Raw genomic sequence first — 23,718 nt, forward strand, 5'->3', positions numbered from 1 at the left:
AGGAAGAGAATTTAAAACATGAAACCATTTTTTTTGGACCACATCCCCTCCGTTGGGTCTGACACAGTGCTAGTTTTATGGGATACTAAAGTTTAAAGCATCCCTCAAGTGATAATACTGAAATGTTCACAGTCCTCCTCAGCTGGGGCACAGTGACAATGTGTAGATGAAGCCAAATTCTCTAGATTAAATCCATTAGAGATCCATAATAAGTACATTGGATAGACAGGTACACCATCAGAAGTCCTTCTGTTGAGTTCAGTGAAACTTTGATCCTAAGAAAATCATTGCTTTGGAGTCAGAGAAATAGTAGAGCAGACAGGGCATTTGCCTTGCATGCTGCTGACCCGGGTTGGATTTCTGGCATCCCATGTGGTCCCTTAAGCACCACCTAAGCACAGAGGCAGGAGTAACTCCTGAGCACCATTGGATATAGCCCTGAAACAAAACAAAACAAAAAGATAAACAAAATTAAATCAAATTAAAACTACCACTTTGCAAGTAATGCCCTTAGTTGTCAGTGTTCAATAATATTTATGGTTTTGTTTGAGTTTTTATCAATGTAATAAGTGAATGTCTCTAGATTTATTTTTCCAATATGAGAATTATTTTAAAGGATAGTTGAAATAACCTCAGTTGCACTTATTGAAAGACAGCTAAATATCCCCAGAATGTTCTGTAGAAATCCAGGTATATAGATCAATAACACTAATAGCTTAAAACATAGTCTTTTTAGCTTTATGATGACATTTCTCCAGTTTCAAATGCAATTCTAAAATATTGGGACCATATACAACTGAGTTTATTGATTTTCACTAAATTAATAAGTTCTATCAACAAGTGGTCAGATTGAATCACTTCCTCCAATCCTCTCTTCTTAAGTTACTACAATAATGCCCGCAGAGTAAAAACTAGAGACTTTTTGGACTTTAATATTGTAGTCCCTTAGTTTTAAGATAGAATTCAAAACGAATATTTGTCCTTTGTATGTGACTATTTCACATTGTGAAAGAGACCAGGACATTTGCAGCCGACCAAATTCATCTTACATAAGAGCTCACTGTTTGAATTTTTAAAAGCACTAGACTGCCATAGAGGAATGTCATTTGTCCAAAGTTACTCTACTGAGAATATTCAAGAGCCAAATTTCACGCCTTGGAGTTAGCAGCAAATGTGAACCAATATGTATCTTCTTTGCTTTTTGTCTTTTCTGTAGTTCTGGATGGTTCTCATGATGTGCATAACTAACCCTGTTGACTGTATGCTTCTGTCTGATCAAGTGCATGTTGGAAAAGGAGAGTTACTGTGTGCCCGCTGAAAGTTAAATGTTATTGATTTAAACCTGTTCATGTAAGAGTTTGTTGAGCATGTGTTCATACCCTGTCACATGATTATTTCCTCTACTCAGAATGCTGCTTACAAACACAACACAGTTAACCTTGGCATGCTGCCCTATGGAGGTATTTCAGCAATGCATGCAGGCAGAAGCATGACATTAAACTTGCAGACTAAGTCTAAATTTGATCTACAAGAACTACCTCTTCAGAAAGTAAGTATGGACTGCCCTACATGTGTCAGCATACCAAAGCCAATGAACGTTCTTTGTTTCCTTACTGTACCTGAGCCCTTCTTAGAGACTCACAAGTTTGCCCTGGGCAGACAATGTGGACCCCAGATGCGCATCTGCTAATTAAATCTTTAGAGCTAGACTGATGTATCAGGTTTTTGCTTATCAGCTTTGCTTTTTGGATTGAGCAGGTACATAGCTTTTGTGTTGTTTGGGGAATGATTTCTCTTATTATTCATTTTCATTTTCTTTTTCTCTTTGCTTTACTTGCTTTTTTTTAAAATTTTCTTGAATCGCTGTGAGATAGTTACAGGCGTTCATGTTTGGGTTACAATCACACAATGATCAAACACCCATCCCTTGATCAATGCACATCCTCCATCACCAATATCCCCAGTATATCCCCCCTTTCCCACCCTCCCCCTGCCTCCATGGCAGACATGATTCCCCATAATCTCTCTCTACTTTTGAGCATTATGGTTTGCAATACAGACCTTTAGAGGTTATCATTGTTTGGTCTTTATCCACTTTCTGCACATATCTCCCATCCCGACCAATTCCTCCAGCCATCTTTTTCTTAGCAATCCCTTCTCTATTCCAGCTGCCTTCTTCTCTTTGCTCATGAGACAGGCTTCCTCTGCTTTACTTTCTTTTATGCAGATATTTATAGCTTCTTTATGGTTTTTAACTTTCTTTTACTGTTTGGGAAGCTAACCTATCTTCTCTTTCTGGCACATTTTTTGAGGATAGTTAGGAAATAGAAAAATAGTTAGAAAATCCAATAAAACCTAATATTATTGGATTTTAATGGATTCCTTAGGAAAAGATGTGGAGTCCAATTGGAATGAAAATTAAGTGTTTGGCCAAATGCTTCTGCAGCCTACTTTTCTTCATGGAAAACCTTATACACAGAAGTGAAGCATGAGAAACTTTGTGGTTAGCTCACAAATTGTTTCTCATAGGAGGGTAATGGCACCGTTGCACCGTCACATGGTTCTAACTAATGCAGGCTCCTCTAAAAAGAAATGCACTATTAAGAAGCATTTCATTGACAAAGGAATGTTTCTGCTTGCTTTATTGAGGCAAAACTGGCCATGCCCTCATTACCTGGTTAAATTGATTAATGTCTTCTTAGTTACATTTCAGTGGAGACTAATGAGTCATTTTCACACAATATGTCATTATGACTCTATTATTAATATAGCTATTAGCCTAGTAAGTTTTTATTGAAAAGGAATGCAAGTAGGGATAGCTGAATGTCAGTAGCTTCCAAATGCTTCTCTCTTACTGAAATTAATGAGCTTATGGGGCAAAGTACCATCCCAATAAAATGAAGATCATATGACCTCAAATTTATGTTTTATTGTCAAATTAGTCTTAATAACAATCCTTAACTCTGCTTAGTTTGCTTCCTATTCTGAGTAGAATAATAAAATCAAAGGTAAAGGTAAAGGTAAAGGCCCTCCCGTTGATCGTCGATTTGCTCCAGTGGGCCCAGTAACGTCTCCATTGGAGACTTTGTTGTTACTGTGTCTGGCATATCCAATACTCTCGGTAGCTTGCCGGGCTCTCCGAGAGGGGCGGAGGAATCAAAAAGACTTTTATACCTGCAGCTATTTCATCACTCCCAATAGGTATGGAAAATAAAATGTTTATTGTAGTTAGAACTTTCTGTTTTTGTTTTCCTATCCTCAGTAAACCAGTAGTACATGGGTCTCTCTCTCCCAGGGAGAAAAGCAAGACCCTGATTTGTGTGTTTGTCAATGTGATTGGAGATATTCCATTGATGGCTAGTTAGTGTCAAGGGACTAAACTAATATCAGCACACTCAGAATTGGGCAGGACTTGGGAGATTTCAAAATGGCCTTAAAATACATTTGCATTGAGGAATATCTGAAATCTCACAGATTATATAGATATTGGTGGGAAAGGCATGGCGATTAAATAGGAGTTAAGCAACAGTGATAGAATTTCAAATTCATTGAGAGTAGAGAGATCTTGGTGCAAAGGAAATTATTGCTTGCATCTTTAAAATTATGTTGTATATGAAAGCTCCTCAGTTTACCTAACTTTCAGCCCTTTTTTAATCACCAATCGAGAGAGTAAGACAGGTGTCATTGTCAGACTTGTCAATATACTTGAAACTATGTTTCTCAAATTTAGTCACCCGGAATAGATTAAATACTCTGTATTGCTATATTTAATTTTGATATAATTTTGGATATCCCAGCCGAAGGATTCATTAATTACTTTAATAGCTCCAAGACGTATTGCAGTTGTAAACACTGGGAGACTTTCACCTTCCATTAAAAGAATTCTCCTTGAAAGCTACATTTAACTGGCAAACCAAAAATAAGTCAAATATGGAAAGATTCCATCTCAAACAAATCATCTACAAAGACTTTATTGTCCACACCAAAAAGTAAATAAAAATAAAAAGGAAGAGTAAGCAAAGGGTAAAAAAAGAACACAGTTTGGGTGATATTCCATTATCCCCCCAAAGATTTTATCACCCAGAATCCATTTAATATCTGTAAATTCAGTGTATGCAATTTGCCTGCTACCACCGGAAGTGTCTCAGGTAGGGTAACACTGGATGCTTGGTCAGTTTCAGGAATCCTCCAGCTTCCGACCAGAGCAATAATACAGGGGATAGGGTTGCCTTGCACATGGTCAGCCCCGGTTCAATCCCCAGCATTCCATATGGTCCCCTGAGCAACACCAGGATTAATTCCAAAGTCAGAGGCAGGAATAACTCCTGAGCGTCACTCCCTGGCTGTGGCCCCAAAACAAAACAAAAATTTTCTAGCCCCTTCTCCTAGGACTCCCGTCCAGATCTCTCTCTTCTGCCCATATTCCCAGGTACATGACTTCCGCAGAAGCTTTTCTCTTAGAACCTGTGTATTTTTTCTTGCACAGCTTTTGGGCCAGCCTGTAATATGATGCAAACTGTTTCTTTTCCTTCTCAGCTGCATTCATAGTAAAGTAAGTAAAGGCCCTCCCGTTGATCATCGATTTGCTCGAGCAGGCCCAGTAACGTCTCCATTGGAGACTTTGTTGTTACTGTGTCTGGCATATCAAATACTTCACGGGGGGGGGGGGGGGCGGGGGGGGGGGAAGGCTTGCCGTGCGGGCGAGATACTCTCGGTAGCTTGCCGGGCTCTCCGAGAGGGGCGGAGGAATCGAACTTGGGTCGGCCATGTTGGCTGCGTGCAAGGCAAATGCCCTACCACTATGCTATCGCTCCAGCCCAGCTGCATTCATATCCCATGTTTAAAGTTTGGTTGCCCCAAACCCTCCTTACAGATTGGCAAGTATTCCCTTTGATATACAAAGGCATCAAAACCTATTAGAATATTTCACTGCTTCTTTTTTTTAAGGTTGGAAAGAAATTTTTAATTTTCAGGTTTATCATCACTATTGAAAAGACAGACATAGGTTTTATTCGGAACTGAAACCGATTTATTTTTTTAATTGTCCTTGGTCCTTTTCTCTTTTAGATTTTCTTGTTTATTTTATTTCCTTTGTAACCATAAAATAGCACTGTTGCTTCTCAAAGAGAATCAAAATTAAATGCCACAGTGATAGAACAGTGAGTAATACGTTTACCTTGCCAAGAGCTGTCCTGGTTCAATTCCTGGCACCCCATATGGCATCCCTAGCCCCCACCAGGAATGATCCCTAAACACAAGCCAGGAGTAAGCCCTGAGCACTGCTGGGTGTGGCCCAAAACAAAACAAAACAAAAAACTAGTATCACACAGTTCACATTGATTTGTAATCCCTAAATGCAAATTAACCACGAGAATTGCATAGAATGCCAAGAAAGATCAAATTTATTAGCATGATTCAGTTGTTCCCTGAGAAACTGTAGAGCTGTCCAGTTTTTTGTTTGTTAAGATTCCAAAGAAGAAAGGCCGTGCCCTTATGTGATCGCCTTATGTGAGTTGGTACCTCTCCCTCAATCTCCTCACGTGAGGCCATACCTCTCCCTCTCTATTCTGTTCACTGAAGGAAACATTATCTGTGCTGAGGGCTAAGTCAGCCAACTGCCTTTGGCTTGGGATTTTATTAGATGACCAAAATATAAGTTATTCTTTTTTGCTCAATTTTATTTCTCAAAGACTTATAACCAACTTAGTAAAAGACTGTGAATGAAGATTGAACTTAAAATATAACAGTGAATAGATATAAAGACTCCCAGTACTGCTATGTGTTCTGAACATGTCTAATCTCTTTTTTTTTTTCTGCTTTTTGGATCACATTTAGCGATGCTCAGGGGTTACTCCTGGCTCTGCAATCAGGAATTTCTCCTGGTGGTATGTGGGGTCCATATTGGATGCTGGGGATCAAACCCAGGTCGGCCCCATGCAAAGCAAATGCCCTCCTCACTGTACTATTGCTTCAATCCTAATCTTATATTTTCTATATTGCAGGTCAAGCATTAGTTTCATAAATTAAAAAGCCATAAATAGCATAAACTTTCTATACTATAAACAGAACTTACATTTTCTATGGTAATTTTATATATATTTTTACAATATTAATATAATGTAAATAAATATAATAATAAACACATTTAATTACTTTAAATTCGCTTTATTTTTACTTATTGTTTATAAATTTCCTTAAAAATTATAGTACTATAACAGGAAATTTTAAGACATATTAAGACATATATAAGCTACCATATGTCTATTTATTTTTTCTATTTATTCATTTATTCATATCATTCCTTGATTTCTCCATTTGTCATTTGTTCACTGCCTCTCCAAAAAGCATTGAAAGCAAATTTCTAGGACATTATTAATGGTTCCATGTGCTTCTTTTAATGTGTTCTGTTGTAACTGAGCTTAGTTACTGTCTTGAAATTTTATGTTATCAGAGAGAAATACAGTATTGCAAAGTATCAGTTCAAACTACAGCTTTTATTCTCCAAATTAGTGGGAGGGTAAATAGATATTTCTATAGGAGAAGGGTAAAGATTAGGATTAATGATCATATTTGATCAACCTGGTACTTCAAATATTCCTTCATGCACAACCCTCCCAAACTCCCATCTGGGATGATTTTTCCTCCAATGTCTGGAGGAGAAGCTGGGCATCTTGGGTGACCTACAAGAACTCGCCTCTATTTTTACTGCTAAAACTACTGTAATCACTGCTCCGAGCACAGTGGTAGGTAGAATTTGAATCTGACTCCATCTGGTACCCACGTGCCTACTGTTTTCTGCTCTATGATGATGCCTTCTCCAGTGCCTATATAACCTGATATTTCCTAGATTCCTGATTTAGTCTTGATAAAGCTCTTTTGTGTACATGATTATCTCACATTATCTTCACAACCATCCAAATGTCATAGAGTAGATCAAAGAATATGCAAATAGAATAGTGAATCCATAGCACAGCAGCATGGCCCAAAGTGTTCCCCTTGTGCTCCAAATAGAAGTGCTCCCTTAATTAGCTGAGTTTAAATAATGTTAGTAGTTATCTTGTGCTCTTTAAGATCTCCTTGCATTTTCGGGGCAATTGCTATTACTAAGAAATTTGCTTGGTAGTAGAGAAAGACCAAAGGACATCATGGCCTCCCCCAGACCACAAGCTAATTGTTGTTACTAGTGCCACTTCAAGCCAAGCAGGGCTGGGGAAAAAATGGCAGCCTTTTCCAACTCCCAATATCTGGCTGCCCATCCAGTGTTGTCTAGTCTACACGGGAAAAATTGGTCATTGTTTCCTTGTTCTTTTTTCAAGTTTTCGCACCATTATACCATGGACCCTACTGTTCAATAATGCATTCAACAAACGTGAAAATGATGTATTCAACAGACATAAAAATCAATTACCATTTCAGGCAAAGAGAAGCTCACTTTATGGAAATATATATTAAATCACCATTCCATATAATTTTCCCAGGAGATAGCCTCATTGTCAGATTTGTTAGTTGATCATGATCTTGCCCATTTTTTGTTTTTAATAAGAGACTTGAGATAGCAACATTTGCACCAACGCTTTTTTCCCATTTCCAGCTGTATTTTCTTACTGGATCTATGCAGGGGACTTAGGATCAGATAGAAGCCACATTTGGTATGCATTTATTCACCTCATTCTAAAGGTCACCTAGTTGATGACAGTTTCTTTCCTGCCGGAAGCAAAGCAAGATTTATGCAGCTCCTAGGGGCAACTTATGCCTATAGTTTCTATTGATTTTGTTGCTCAGGTTATTGTTCCCCTGGCCCTCAAGAAGAAATTGCTTGCCCCTCTAATTACGGGAGGGAAAAATCAGAAGGCAAGGAAGTCTGCCTGTAAATTTACATAAATCCCCATAGAAAGTGGCCAGAATTACCAAAATAATAGCAGTAGTACTTCCTCGAATGTTTCCTCACCATAAAAGCCAAAGAGTGGCTTTAAAACCATCTGGACCTTGTTTCACCACCTTCAGATTAAAACCTAATGAAAGCGTGGTCATTTAGAATCCAAGCTTGGCATATATTTGCTGGGCATGTATTTGCATTTATTTACCTACATTTTTAAGAGGTCCATACAAAAAAAACACACAATCACACAATCACAACCATACAAAAAAATAATATAGCAATAATTTCACTGGGAATACCTTGGGGAAATTTGTTTTTAAGTCATTTTTTCAAATCCCTGGGTATACCCTTTTGAACTAACCACCAGTGACAAAACAAATAAAGAATCCTTTAAAGGACACAGCCCAACCTTTGTAAAATGCCATCGTATTTGGAAGTGAGGGAGAATGCCAGGCCAGGGATTGAACCCAGGGGCTCACACATACAATTTATGTGCTCTGCAACTGTAACTGTGTGTCACCCCCACCCAAAGACAAAATTTTAATCCCAATCTCAGTTAATTTTCCCAGAAAAAAAAAATACAGTGCATTCATTAGTTAACAGACAAAAACAAGGCATCTGGATCAGCTAAACTTATTTACTCCCGTTTGTGAATCCTAATATATGCATACATGTCCATATACTTGCATAAGGATATATACACAAGTGCATGAACACACACATACATGGACACAGACACACTAGATGTATCTAGGATACACATACTCATGCACATTTATGTCACAGCATGATCAGAAATGAATAGACACTTTTGATCATTCACAGCAATTAAAATTAATGTCATTTACAAATGCACACAGCCATTTTGGAGACTAAGCATGTTCAGTGAGACTTCTGCTATCATTCTGCATTTCTTAACAAATCTAATGGCTGATTATTTGCTAAATCATGCTATTTTCTCTGAAAGTTTCTTTGAAATAATAAATAATGCACATCTGGAAACCTAGGAGATGGTGCACTATAATAGTTCCCCAAGTCTTTTATCTTTAATTGGCTGTTTGGTTAGGAAAATATTCAGTTTACCACATCAAAATATCAAAAGAAAATACCTAGAATATGGTTCTAGAAAATAATTGAATGGGTAGCTAATCCTCAATTTGGTTCTTGTCTCTGGAAAATTATTTTCAGCAGTGATAGCTTCATTACCTTTTTTTTTTTAGATTTTTCCAGTTGCTTCTCATCTTTCATAGGATTTTCATTGCTAAGCAACTGTAGTGGAATATTTCAGAAGCATTTTATCAATAGTACAGAGGTTTTTGGTAAATAGCTCTGCTCCTTTAGAGAAAGAACCGTGAACCTAGTATAAAATCTCTTTTGAACCCCTGCATCCCAATATTAATAAACTATTCAGTTGGTCTTTTTTTTCCTTCAAACTTTAAAGCCACCCCTAGGGTGTCTTGCTTCAGAAAAACAAAAAGGCCAGGATGTTGGGTTTTTTAATTAACAAAGGAAATTGCTTTTTAGAAAATTCCTTTCATTTTTCTGTCTGGTGAAAGTATTTTTTCCATGTGTCTGCATGTGTTTGTTCTCTTTGGCTCTTTTGAAATAGAGGAATTGGGGCCACAGTTAATTCTAATTTTAAAAAGAGTTATTGCTAAACTCGCAGAGCTTACACCATTCGGATTTTGATGCAGAAATTTTAGCCTTTTTCATGCCAAAGAGAATTTTGCAATTCCCAGCTGCTCTCTGTGACTAGGAATAGGGCGGTTGAAGCAAATTTAGTAGAGGAAATAGACATCAAAAGGAGATGAGAAAGAAGAGAAAAGAGACACCCATATCAAATTCTGGTACTTCTCAGAAACCTTTGTTGTGCAGATATCCATCCCCAGGGGGACATCTATATTATCCAACTTTATTGGTAAAGAAACCAAGCCAGAAAAAGGCATGAATTTTAAATGTCAGTAGTGCCTATCCTGCAAAATCGTTTTGCTGCTTAGTTTAAATAATTTAATTTGTCGAATTTTAAGATCTAGAGGGAGAGTGTATAAATATATGCAAGCATATTAGTTCAGAAATGGTACAGAGTTAAAAAATTAATGCTTCACAGTCAATAAGTACCACGAAATTCTCTGGTTACATTTAAATATGAGGTACTTTAAATATGGTATTTGCATTTGAATTTTCAAACCAACACAAGTGAATTTATTCCTATGTTTCAGTTCAGTAGGTTTTTTAATTTTTTTTTTTACACTTTCTGATACGTTCATGAAAAAGTAATTCACATGGCCAAAGAACACCAAAAGAAAACTATACTGTTTGCTTTACTTTTCATTAAGGCCATTAGACCTTAGGAAAACATTATCTAACTATTAATAAAATCCTGTCTTAAAATGTTCTGTGGAATCTGCTTTAAAATGTGTGCAGTCAGAAAGCAGATGAGATGTTTAGACAAGAAGACAAAGGAAGACAAACTGGGACCCTTCATTTAAACCAAATGAATCTTGCTATAAACAGAATAGTCCAGCTCTCCCTTGAAGGTTAAAGGACAACCCTTGAAAGATAGCTACATATAGACGAGACTCTCCTTCACCTGGATACATTTGTCAGCAGAGATCTTCAAAACATGCTTCTAGAATAGAGTAGGGAACACTGAGCATATCTCACCCGCATAAGAAATCCCCAGGAAATCAGTCTATAACTTTATAGACGATAGGTCAGAGAGGCAAGACCTTTGCAAAAAACGTTTCCAGAGAGAAAATATGTCACTACTACATCCCACCGCTAGGGGGACATCTTCCTGACAGAGGCGATTACTAGCTGTTACTCAGGGCAGTCAATGGACATCCTTCATAATATCTAATAATAATCATAAAGATAGTATTTGTAAAACACAATAGAAACAATCAAAAAAGTATGCATATTAATAGTTTAAACTTTAATTCTATTTACCTATATAAGTTTATTTTAAATCAGTCATGATATAATTGTATCATGATTCTAATAATATTTTTCATGTTGCTTTATTCTTTGCTTAAAACTTTTTGGTAAATAATGTCATAGTACTATAAATCTTGCGTTATTCTGGTATTAACACTGCTTTGGATTAGCACAAGGTATAATCTTCCAGAACCAACACAGCCGTATAAAATTTTATTTCATGTGATGATTTGGAATATTGAAATCAATGTACTATGTATGGTATCATTTATATCTATATTCAGAATGGTAAGATCATACTAAAGAAGCAAACAATTTTAGCTATTTTTAGATATTTTAGCTTTTTAGCTATTTTATTCTGATTACTATAAATAAGTACTATAAGTAATCTAAATTTTCTTTGAAATTCAGTAAATAACTCTACGATATATTTAATTGATTTTCTCACTGCTTCTAAAAAGCTGTCAAATTAGAATTATTATAGAGTAAATAGTTAGAATATTTCCAGTTTGTACTATGTGTTTTCTGCTATTAAACAAAATTAACTATAATATAATCATTAAGGGCTCTCTTCAGAAAACTATGGTAAACTTCTATTACATCACTAAAGAATGCCATACCGTTTTTGCAATAGACCCCGTCCCAGCAAAGCAACATTTTAGACAATGGACAAGAAGATGTATCTCCTAGCGGCCAATGGAATCCTTATCCTCTTGGGAGACGGGACGTACCTCCAGACACCATTACTAAAAAGGTAACCAATATCACATGAATGACACAGAGCATGATTCTTGCACATAATTCTTGCATGTTCATTATAATATGTTGTGCATAGCTTTAGTTAGTATGTCATTTTTGTAATAAGTTTAAAATTTCTATACATGTTACTGTCTATACCACAGACAGATTAACTCTAGGAGCATGGTAAAGAATGAAAAGTGAAACAATGACAAACGTTCAAAGTTGGTAATGAATTTTTATAAACACATCCCACTGCCTCTTTGTAAATACTAGCACCCTGTGCTAATGCTGGGCACCCATTCGTGGCACCTATGACATATAATGTTTGTGTCTAACTTTCTTGGCTTTAACAGAATGGTCCAGGCAGTTGCAATCTTTAAATAATCAATGGGGGGAAGGGATTTCAATCTTCTTGGGATTTATTATTGTTGTTGTTGTTGTTTTGGTGCCAAGGATCGAACCCAGGGTCTCACACATGCAATCCAAGTACTCTACTGCTGAGTAGCATCCTACAGTTACAGACCAGACATTTATAATTAATGGTTTAATCCATGAGCATAGAATGAAACAGTGTGTCCACAGAAATACTGAAACATCATTTCTAATGGCATCAGGGTATTCATCTATGCATCGTCCAACAGTGAACCAAGTATGTGCCAAGAACACTATGTGTTGAGCCTTTGTTAGATATTTAGGGAACAAGAATGAATAAGATAGGACAATTTTACCTACAAGATCTTCTAGTCTAGTGATGTAGGGTGTGTGAAAGTAAGTTATTATAAAAATCTTAGGTGATAGCACCATAAAGGGGGTAAAAACCTACGATCTGGGATAACATAGATGCACCATATTGGAAGAAGATGGAATGGATTGTATTGTAGAAAAATATATAGACATATATTTATTATATTATTTTATATATAATAAAATATATATGTTATATATTTCATTATATTAAAGCACTGTCCTCCATTGTTCATCGATATTTGCTCAAGCAGGCCCAGTAACGTCTCTATCACGAGACTTGTTGTTACTGTGCTTGGCATATTGAATACGTCACGGGTAGCTTGCCAGGTTTTGCCATGCGGGCAAGATACTCTCGGTAGCTTGCCGGGCTCTCTGAGGGGGCGGAGGAATCGAACTTGGGTCAACCATGTTGGCCGCTTGCAAGGCAAATGCCCTACTCGCTGTGCTATCGCTCCAGCCAAACACAGTAACAAGAACTCTCACAATGGAGACATTACTAGGACAGCTCGAGCATTTATTATATTGTATATAATAAATATATATATATACACACACACGTTTCAGCAGGGTGAGTCTGATTAAATTCATTGAAAGAGAACTCTAAAAACTTCTAGAAAATGAACCGGAGATGATGAAACCAGTTAAGTAGTTCCTGTTGTCACGCTGAGAGACTAGATGGAAGGAATAAGTGGGGGTGAGAAATGCAGAAATCAATGGACATGTTCTAGACCTCGAATAGATGTCAAGTACAGGAAAAGGATAAAAAGCCCGAAGATAGTACAATAGGCAAGGTGCTTGTTTTGCTTCGAAATTGATGCCCATATTTCTCATTTGGACAAGTGAGTGATGATGTGTTGTGCCCTGAAATAGGAAACACAAGAAGGGTAATTGGTGGAAAGAGAGGAAAGGAGGGGAGAAAAATTGAATTTTAATATGTTTTTTGAGGTAACTTTAGATCATCTAAGTAGATATGTTTAATGAATGTCTGGCTGTATTTATCTAAGATTTAGAAGCCTTCACTAGAGGTAAAGACTTAAGAAGCAACAAAACATAATTGAGCTTAGAGCATGCAGAAGAATGATACCGAGCTCCCCATATAACACCAACATTTATTTAAGAGATAGTTTTAGGAAAAAAAGCAGAAAACAAATAGCCAAAGATTTTATCAATAGGACCCTTTACCAACAGTTATAGAAAATTTGAGGGAAACAACCCTGAACATTAAGGAAATATTTTGGTATATAAGAAGTAACCAACATCTAGGACATGCCTTGGAGTCTTAAATAATACAATACATAAATACTTATGTTCCTTCCCTACTCTTAAAGTCATCCTGTTATTTTAACCTAAAATTGGTCCCTGTTATGATTGTGAATTGGCTACCAGTAACAATTGGATATTGGTATCCAACTGTAACAAATACAAGTTCCCACTTTTAAATCCCTCAGGAGAGAGAGACAAGTGTCTGGTAGCTGTATCTTTTGCAAGAAAGCAAAACCTTTCTTGCCTGAGTCCTTCAAGATGTGCCTCTCCTTACATTTCGGTGATCCTGGATAGCTAAGGACTTCCCATCTATAGTCCTATAGCTAAGTAAGGACCGTCCATCCCATCCCCCCCAACACTTTTTTCAAAGGGTTCATTGGTGTTAAGAGCCCAGTATATACATTGGTTTGATGATCACTTTACAGATCAAAATAAGGAAGAGTGGCACCTAGGATATTAGTGGAGAAAAACACATTTTAGAAAGGGGGTGGTTAACAGTTAAGCACAGTACCCACCTCCAAAAAATCACTGTCTGTTCATCTAAAGGCTCAGAGGACTTAGGAACAGAAAGATCATTGGTGACCTTGCAAATGATGAGATAGGATTCATAAGACCTGACATGGAGAAGAAAATGGAAACTAAACCTAGAAAATTCAAGAGTATCCTCTTAAAAGGAAAGAAAATCTTGATGGAGTCTATAGATGATATAAGGAAATAGAGGAATATTGAAGATGGTAGACACCTGATTACATTTATAGAACTGTACAGAAAAACTCACTTAACCTATATACTGATTAACTGAAAGCATTTTATTTTTATGTTATAAATCCCTAACTAAAGTATAGGACCAATAAACTGTGGTCATTGCAAAGTAACTCCCCAATTTTTCCCATTAAAAACATATTTAGGGGGTCACTTGCCTTGCATACAACCAAACGAGGTTCCAATCTGGTGCCACATGATCCCTTACCATCACTGTATACAGCCTTAGAGGTCCCCAAGCACTGCTTGGGTGTCCATAACTAGTCTCTGGCCCCACCAGGTCAAAGCAGTACCTCATCTGCAGGTCTTTGCATTGATCTGTTGATGCCATTGGCTGAAAATCGCTGGGCAAACCCCTCCTGCACACTGCTTGGGAAGCTACCCCACTAACAACAACAAGCGAACAAAATTTCACTATCAGTGGGACTAGAGTAAAAGAAACTACAATTCCTGGCTTTTATAATTCAGCTAAGACTAGCTGTGCCATAGCACTATTGGATTTCATTCCATCAAAGGCAGGGAGAACGTGATGTTAGCTCACTTGCACAGGGTGAGTGGGACTTCTGGGATAGAAAAAGAGAGAAGAGGATTTCTATCTTGGAAAATGGCTGGAAGGGAGAAATTAGAGTAGATCTTGAACCTTACAAGAGCTAGTCAAGGTGCGGTAGAGGCGTAGGCAGGTTGTGTGATTTTTTCCTCTCCCAGAGTAATATCCATTATACAGTGGACAGTGACGAGTCCTGGGATTAATGTCATGAGTTCATTGGCCCATGAGCCAATGAGAACAACCCTCTCCATCACAGCTTGGAATGCTAGTCAGTGCTGCTCCCTCTCTTCTGCTTCTCTTTTCCAAGCCTCCATTATTCTTCCCTGATAGGAGCAAATATTGCATTGAGCAGCGTAAATGTTTCAACTGGTAGACAGGCCACCACTGAAACTCAAAAACAGATTAGAATCCTTTATCTAGAGTCATTTTTAACTCCAACCACTTCTAAGCACGAAAAAAAGAGATCTTTCTGAGTCATTTGGTCAATTGAGATACTCCTTGCTTCTCTGACTTCTCTCTTACTCCCTCGCTATTCCCCATACATTATGGGATCCCTTAGGATTTGGTCTAAGCATACTGAGCACTATAAGGCTACAATGCCGTCCATGGAAGCAGCATATTCTGAGATTGCTTCAAGAAGAAATAAGAGTTGGGTGGTAAAGGGTAGACCACATGCCTTGTATGCACAAGGGCCCGGTGAGCACTGTCCCTGCATGCATGATGAGCCAATGAGCACTGCCATTGTGGTCTTAGTAGCCCCCAGCCCTGCCGGGTCTGAGTAACACAGGCTTGGATGTCAAGCCTGCACAACCAGCTGAGTGTCACAGGAGTGGCCCCTGACCTCTGATCACTGCTTGAGGAGCCCAACAAATAAAAAGAAGTGGCCGCCAAATGCTTTCACTGTCCAGGTGCTCTGCTTAGAAAAAGAAAATGAAGAAGATTTCTGGCATCTTATAATTTAAAGATAGTTCCCAAATCACAGTTGTAATAGGGTTAACATTTATGGTTATGATATACAAAGCTACTGCACCTCACTGCTACCCAAATGTTCAAGACCCTCCATCACATATGTTGATTTTTATTTTTATTTTTTATTTTTTGCTTTTTTGGGGTCACACCTGGCGATGCACAGGGGTAACTCTTGGCTCTGCACTCAGGAATTACCCCTGGCAGTGCTCAGGAGACCACATGGAATGCTGGGAATTGAACCCGGGTTGGCCACGTGCAAGGCAAACACCCTACCCACTGTGCTATTGCTCCAGCCCCCTCATATGTTGATTTTTAAATCACAGTGTTTTCCCCAGAGAGGCATTTCTTATACAGATGCATGCGGATTTTTTCCTCATGAGCAAAAGTCATTTTTTAGAAGGTCAAAGTTTTGAAAAAAGAGTAGAATAGTGGGAAGATTCCAAATAAAAGAGAACTAATGTCTAGACTCAGAGAGATGGTAGAACAACAGGCTGGAGCACATGCTTTGCATCTAGGAAGTCTGGGTTCAATTCCTAACTCCTCCTGGTTCCCCAGGTACTTCTCTAAGTGATCCCAAGCACAGAACTGGGAGTAGCTCCCAGGCACTTCCAATAAAGTCCAAAACTAAAAGAGAGAGAACATCCCTTTTTTCAGAACTTTTGAAAACAACTCTCTAGACCCAGTGTAAGACAACTCTGCTTTCCTCAAAGTTTAAGGTAAGGTAAAGGTAAAGGCCCTCCCGTTGATCGTCGATTTGCTCGAGCGGGCCCAGTAACGTCTCCATTGGAGACTTTGTTGTTACTGTGTCTGGCATATCGAATACTCTTGGTAGCTTGCCAGGCTCTACGAGAGGGGCGGAGGAATCGAACTCGGGTTGGCCATGTTGGCCGCGTGTAAGGCGAACGCCCTACCCGCTGTGCTATCGCTCCAGCCCAAAGTTTGGAATCCATAAATAATCTAGATCAGATTATTAGTGTTATTTGTAAGTACCTGCTCCTACATTTCATCCTGTGTTGGAAAAAGAAATTTAAGCAACAGTTTCAACCATACCAATTGAGTGAAAGAAAATATACTCACCATCACCCAAATCCTTCCAGGAGAAATCTATGAGGAATAGGAGAGATTATGAAGGTGAAAATTCTTGTCATTCATGATTTCTGTGGTTAGGCATCAATTATATTTAATATCCACCATAATTTGGGGGCCAAAGTGGTAGTATAGAAGATAGGGTGGTAGGATGCTTTCCTTGCATGTAGCTAAGCTGGGTTTGACTCCCCAGCATCCCATATATGCAAAGCCGGGAGTAATCCCTGAGCATTGCCAAGTATGACCCATAACTGCAAACATAAGGAGAGATATAAATACATATATCTATCCCATAATTGCAAGTGTGTATATAATACATACATACATAAACATATATAACACTTAGCTTATTAAGAAAGAATTCATTCCAATAAAAGAAGAGTGTTGGCCTGAAGTAAATTTGTAATTTCATGAAAATGAATCACTTCTGAAGTTATCCCATAACTTTAGTATCAGTGGTCCCTGTGTGGTGAGGAAGGACTTGAGAAATCAATGAAATAATTTCTCCTCCATAAGAATAACATTTCAAATATGTATTTGTTTTATCTGCATTGTTCAATTCATAGATATTTTCAGCATGTATTCTACTTCTATTAATTAACCTAGGTTTCTCTCAAAATCTATGTAAGTAGGAGATTGTCGAAATATAAATGGAAGAATTCTCTGATTCACAGCGAAATTGCCAGAGAATAAAAAAATAAAATATTCTTTAGGTTCACAGCTGCTTTTGTAGTAGAGTTTCTTAATACAACATAAATTCTTTAACACAGGGAGCCCATTTCTTTAACTACCAATACCAGGGTCATATTACTATAGTCAAGAATGTCCCTGTCATAAAACCAAGGCAGACTGGTTAAACAATTTCCTGGACTGAAGTGATAGCACAGTGGGTAGGGTATTTGCCTTGCATGTGGCTGACCTGGGTTTGATTTTCAGCATCCCATATGGTTCCCCGAGCACTTCCAGGAGTCAGTCCCGAGTGCAAAGCCAGGAGTAACCCCTGTGCATCACCAGATGTGACCCCCCCAAAAAAAAGCTAAAAAAATTCCTAATGATTATTAAATAAGATGAAGAGTTCACCATAGATTAGAGCAGTGAAAAGTGAGGCAGATTCGAACTACCAATTCTATTAATTCATGTTATGGATGTACCCGAAAACAAGTGACTTTGCTAGTTCAGGCTAGAAGAAATCTAAAAATCCTGGAAGAAATAAAAAACAAAAAGAAAATAAAAGTTAATCTAATGCAATAGAAAATAGTCCCAATTGCACACATAGCTTGAAACCCAAGCAATAGAAAAGTGGTAATCATACAGAATTCTGGCCAAATAAATGATGAAAAAATGGAGAGATACTATTTTTTGTTTTATCTCACTGGCCTCTTCCCTTACCTGTGAGTTCTTAGAAATCTTAAGAGTGAAAAAATGATTCTCAAATTTTGTTAGCTTTTTTTTTATCTTATTTTAGAAATAAAATCACCAAACAACTTGTAGGTTAGAAAAAATAAATCTAGGTCGACTTTCATCATTATTGCCATGATTATGACTCCTCTGTTGGTTTTTCATTTGAATTAATAATTTCCAATTCTGAAATGTTTTTGACAGTTGACATGCAATCAGGGAAGGAAATGGTTATAGAGATTCAATAAGCCAGAAATTACTTCCTCAACTATCGCCAGCTGCCAGCCTCTAGCCTCCACACTGATAGGAAAGGCCCTGGTGCCTTTTATCTGTCATTAAAGGTGCTGGAGTGTATCACCTGTATTGGACCCTAAAATGCTTTAAATCAGCAAAGATTTTCATGCCCCCTCACTACTGCACAGTAGTGCCAAGAAGGCAGTGTCGCTGAATCTCCTTGCCAAGAGAAAGAACATCTTCCTCCCCCCATTTTCAAGCATCAGAGTTCTCTGCAAGCTTTTCTTCCAAAACCCAAAGAGAAGAGCAGGGGCTAGGGATGCATTTTAGTGCTAGATTGCTTGCCTTGCATGTGTGAGACCCTGGTTTCAATTCCTGAGACCACCAAATCAGGCAGAGCTCCAAAGAGAAGAGCCTATGTTTGGAGCATCCCTAGTTGGAATACGAGTACAAGCAGGTAAAATTTAAAGTGTCAGGGTTTGGTCTCCATAATAAAGAGGGTAAAGGACCAAACACAATGGCCTCTCAGTATCTGTACTGCAAACCAAAACTAAAGAGAGAGAGAGAGAGAGAGAGAGAGAGAGAGAGAGAGAGAGAGAGAGAGAGAAGGGAAGGAGAGAGAGAAGGAAGGAGGGAGGGGAGGGAGGGAGGGAGGGAGGGAGGGAGGGAGGGAGGGAGGGGAAGGGAGGAAGGGAGGGGAGGGAGGGGAAGGAAGGAAGGGAGGGAGGAGAAGGAAGGAAGGGAGAGGGAAGGAAGGAAGGAAGGAAGGAAGGAAGGAAGGAAGGAAGGAAGGGAGGGAGGGAGGGAGGGAGAGGGAGGGAGGGAGGGGAAGGAAGGGAGGGAGGGAGGGGAAGGGAAGGAGAGGAAGGGAGAGGGAAGGAAGGAAGGAAGGAAGGAAGGGAAGGAAGGAAGGAAGGAAGGAAGGAAGGGAAGGGAGGGAGGGAGGGGAGGGAGGGAGGGAGGGAGGGAGGGAGGGAGGGGAAGGGAAGGAAGGAGAAGGAAGGAAGGAAGGAAGGAGGAAGGAAGGAAGGAAGGAAGGAAGGAAGGAAGGGAGGAGGGAGGGATGGGAGGGAGGGAGAGGAAGGAAGGAAGGAAGGAGGAAGGAAGGAAGGAAGGAAGGAAGGAAGGAAGGAGGGAAAGAAGGAAGGGAGAAGGAAGGAAGGGAAGGGAAGGAAGGAAGGAAGGAAGGAAGGAAGGAAGGAAGGAAGGAAGGAAGGAAGGAAGGAAGGAAAGAAGGAGCCTCACACAGAGGCAGTCTGGGGATGGTGGGAGGTTGGCAGGATGGATACTGGGGGACACTAGTGGTGGGAAATGTGCACTGGTGGAGGGATGGGTTTTGGAACATTGTAGGACTGAAATTCAGATCATGAACAGCTTTGTAACTGTGTATCACAGCAATTCAATTAAAGAGAATAGTTTGGTCTTCATAAGAAAACAATATCTATGACAGAGGATCTGTCTTAATGCTACACACAGCAGATGCATGATATGGACTTTTCAAGTACCACACATGCTGCACCCAGGTGTAGTCTGCGGTTCCCTTACCATCATCACCCAGGGCCATGAACTGGAGGCACCAAGGCCTGCAGTCAGTATTTTCAGATTCCACACCTCATCTAACCTGCATGGTGTCCCACCAATACTCTGTATCTCACCCACCTTTGCCAGCCAAACAACTGAAAAAAAAAAAAAACGCAATGGCCTTCCCGTTGCCTTGTTCAATAACTCTCAGCATCAGAAATATAGTCGATATTGGTTAGCTGGTACTTTCTGCCACAACTTGCCACTTATCATCTCTCCTTGTCTGTGCCTAGATCAAAGAAGCCATGGCACTAATCATGTATGTCCAATAAATTTTTGAATCCTCTTCAGTTTGTTTTTGACCTCATGCAAACCAAATAGTTTAGATATTCCTAAACATGCTTATTTTCCAAGCCCTCATTTTCTCTTGTGTTTTCTACAACTTTTTTTGACTGAATCACCGTGAGATACAGTTTAAAGTTGTTCATGATTAAGGTTCAGTCATACAATGTTCCAACACCCATTCCTTCACCAGGGCACATTTCCCAGCCAACAATGTCCCCAGTTTCCCTCCCCCCCCCTTTCTGTGGCAGACATTCTCTCTCTCTCTCTCTCTCTCTCTCTCTCTCTCTCTCTCTCTCTCTCTCTCTCTCTCCCTCCCTCCCTCCCTCCCTCCCTCCCTTCCCTCCCTATCTCTATGTCTGTCTGTCTGTCTCTCTCCTCTTACCCCTTTCTCCGTCTTCTCCCTTTTCATAAATACTGTTACTGAAAGGGTATCACGTATATCACTTTACCTTCCTTTAGCACTCAGTTCTTGTCCAGAGTGACCATTTCCAACAATCATTGCCATAGTGGTCCCTTTTTTGTCCTAACTGGACTCCCCCATCCCTGGCCCCACTTGTAACAAGTTTCCTACCATGGACCAATCCTCCTGGCTCTTGTTTCTACTGTCTTTGGGTATTATTCTCATACTATGTGTTTTTATACCCCCCAAAAGAGTGTGATCATTCATGCCTGTCTCTCTCCCTCTGAGTCATTTCACTCCACATAATACTCTCCCTATCCACCCAGGTATGAGCACATTTCATGACTTCATTTTTTCTAACGACTGTGCAGTTTTCCATTGTGCAGCTGTACCATAGTTTCTTTATCCAGTCATCTGTTCTCGGGCACTGTGTTTGTTTCCAGATTCTGGCTATTGTGAAGAGTGCTGCAATGAACATAGAAGTGCAGATGGCTTTTCTGCATGGAGTTTTTGGAACCCCTAGGACATATTCCCAAGGAGCAGTACTACTGGGTCCTAGGGAGTCAATTTCTTTGCTTAGCTTTGTTAATCTCAGAGGAATAGAGTCAGAAGCTCTGAGCATGACTGAAACCTGCCAGCAAACTCTTATGTTATATTGAATTTAGTTTCTTTCACTCATCAACAATGTAGCTCATCTTTTTTTAACGTAAGAGCACTGCTATTTATACAGCCATTGATTAAGTTGATTGAATTAGAATGTAGCTCATCTTAGAGTTCCTGAGCCCATCATCTAAGACAGTGTCACCCCTTCCTGTTTTACACTGTGTCTATTTTGAAAAATAGACCAAAATCACATGTGGGAGTTATACTTATGCACTAAATACCTAGGCAAGCCCTTCACAATTATAATAACATAAAAAATGTTATTTTTATGTTATTTATAATGACATAAAAAAGACTAAATTGTGCACTAAATTGCACTTAAAAATCTCAATTTCCTTCCTTGCTTCTAGGATCTTGACTTTTTCTCTCTCACTTAAGTAGGAGTACAGGAGAAAATGTGAGCCTTCAGTGAGTCTTTAATTGGTCCTCTGGTATTTTAAACTCTGCTGTTTGGTTTTCTCTTCTAAGAAGACAAAGATGCAGACATTGTACGGTGACTCTGAAATTAATATCATCGTGCAAAATACTCATCACAGTGCCTGTTACACACGTGTTTAATTAATAGCATTCTAATATCCATTACTTTGAATGAAAATATGTGCTCCTGGGCCAGAGAACTAGTATAGGAGGTAAGGCACTTGTCTTATTGGCAGCCAACCCTGGTTCAATCCCCAGAACCATATGGTCCCCTGAGCACCCCCCAGAGGTTACTCCTAAACACAGAGCCACAATTGGTATGGCCCAAAGTGTCTGCCCACACACACACACACACACAAAAACTAGCCTCATTATAGAAAAGCCAAATATTTAGGTCAGTTCATAACTATTCTCCCAGACGATTGACTTGAAAACATGCAGAAATAGAGATGGAAGTACTGAAAGGAGGATGGGGGGTTTGAGAGGGGCAGGGGAATAAGAAAGTGGGTATTATTACCTGGATTAGTGAAGAGCAGGTAGTGTCTTTAAAAAGGCAGCTTCTCAGTATCTGAGACAAAATGTACAACTAACACTCTAATAATAAATCATCTTTATGGCACAATCTCTGAGAAAACAGAGTTTAGAAAAAAGCATCAAGTGTTGAGACTGGTAGAATTTCAGAATTTTAGAGCTTAAACTGGGAAATAATGGTTCCCTGAGCGCAAATTTTGAGTACTGGGCAACTTACAAAAGCAATTACTAAAACAAGTTGTCATTAGTTAATGACAGCATATTTAAAACCAGTTCATTTGGGTGTGGCGGGGGGAGGTATTTATTCTTTGGCCAAAAATTGTCAAATCCACTGAGATAAGAACTTTTTCTTCTCACACCATTGTTGAATATTTCCTAGGTGCCAATATTCTCACTGTGTTACATTATCTTCCATAATTATGATATTCTATATAAAGTCCTCATTATCTACAGTTTTTCTATAATAAGTGGACCATTTTTTTTTTTTTTGCTTTTTGGGTCACACCCAGCGATGCTCAGGGGTTACTCCTGGCTCATGCACTCAGGAATCGCTCCTGGCGGTGCTCGGGGGACCATATGGAGTGCTGGGAATCAAACCTGTGTCAGCCATTGTTGGCTGCATGCAAGGCAAATGCCCTACCCACTGTGCTATCGCTCTAGCCCCTAAGTGGACCATTTAAAGCTTTCCTAAGACTGTAAAGTGGTGAAGCAAGAACTAAAACCCACATTTATCTGACTCCAAAGACAAGCTTACTGACATTGCCTCTCTTGTTTTGCTTTTCTAATTAACTCCTGGCATGTCTATAACCCTCTTCTTCAATAATTTTATCATTTCAAGGATGTCATACAAATGGAATCATATAGTACATAACCTTTCAGGATTAGCTGTTTACTTCTCTGAAGACCCATTCAAGCTGTTGTGTTTCTATGGCTTCTTCCTTTTATTGCTGATTTTCACTCTGTGTGTACATTGATGATGTCAGTTTGCTTACCTGTTTAACCCACTGAAGGGATTCTGGGTTACTTCCGGTATGCAGCTATTGTGCAGAGAATCACTCTAACCATTCATGCATCCATTTTTGTATACATTTAAGACAGCTTGAATTTCTGGAATAAATGTCTAGGACTGGGATCTGTAGTATTTACATGTGGGGCTGGTATTTTTTTTTTAAATAAACTGCCAAATGTGTTTCTAGAGCAACTTTACCATTTTAAATTTGTATCTATGTCATGGGCTTCATTTCAGAAATTCTGATATATGTGTGGTGGTATTTTTTA

General features: G+C 38.9%; 1 protein-coding gene across 8 annotated transcripts in view; it reads left to right on the top strand.

Moving 5' to 3' along the window:
* The window catches only part of LRRC7 (leucine rich repeat containing 7), a 628,763-nt gene that overhangs the window by 531,242 nt on the left and 73,803 nt on the right, over positions 1 to 23,718 (top strand). For 6 of the 8 annotated variants that reach the window (XM_056111012.1, XM_056111009.1, XM_056111010.1 and 3 more), the window contains 2 exons: positions 1,409 to 1,549; positions 11,451 to 11,570. In XM_056111012.1, coding sequence (XP_055966987.1) covers positions 1,409 to 1,549; positions 11,451 to 11,570 — 261 coding nt within the window. The remainder of the gene's footprint in view (positions 1 to 1,408; positions 1,550 to 11,450; positions 11,571 to 23,718) is intronic. The other 2 variants (XR_008791999.1, XM_056111011.1) reach the window with 1 other exon arrangement.

Source organism: Sorex fumeus, unplaced genomic scaffold (genome assembly GCF_029834395.1).
Source record: "Sorex fumeus unplaced genomic scaffold, SorFum_2.1 ptg000011l, whole genome shotgun sequence".
NCBI classification, from domain to species: Eukaryota; Metazoa; Chordata; class Mammalia; order Eulipotyphla; family Soricidae; genus Sorex; species Sorex fumeus.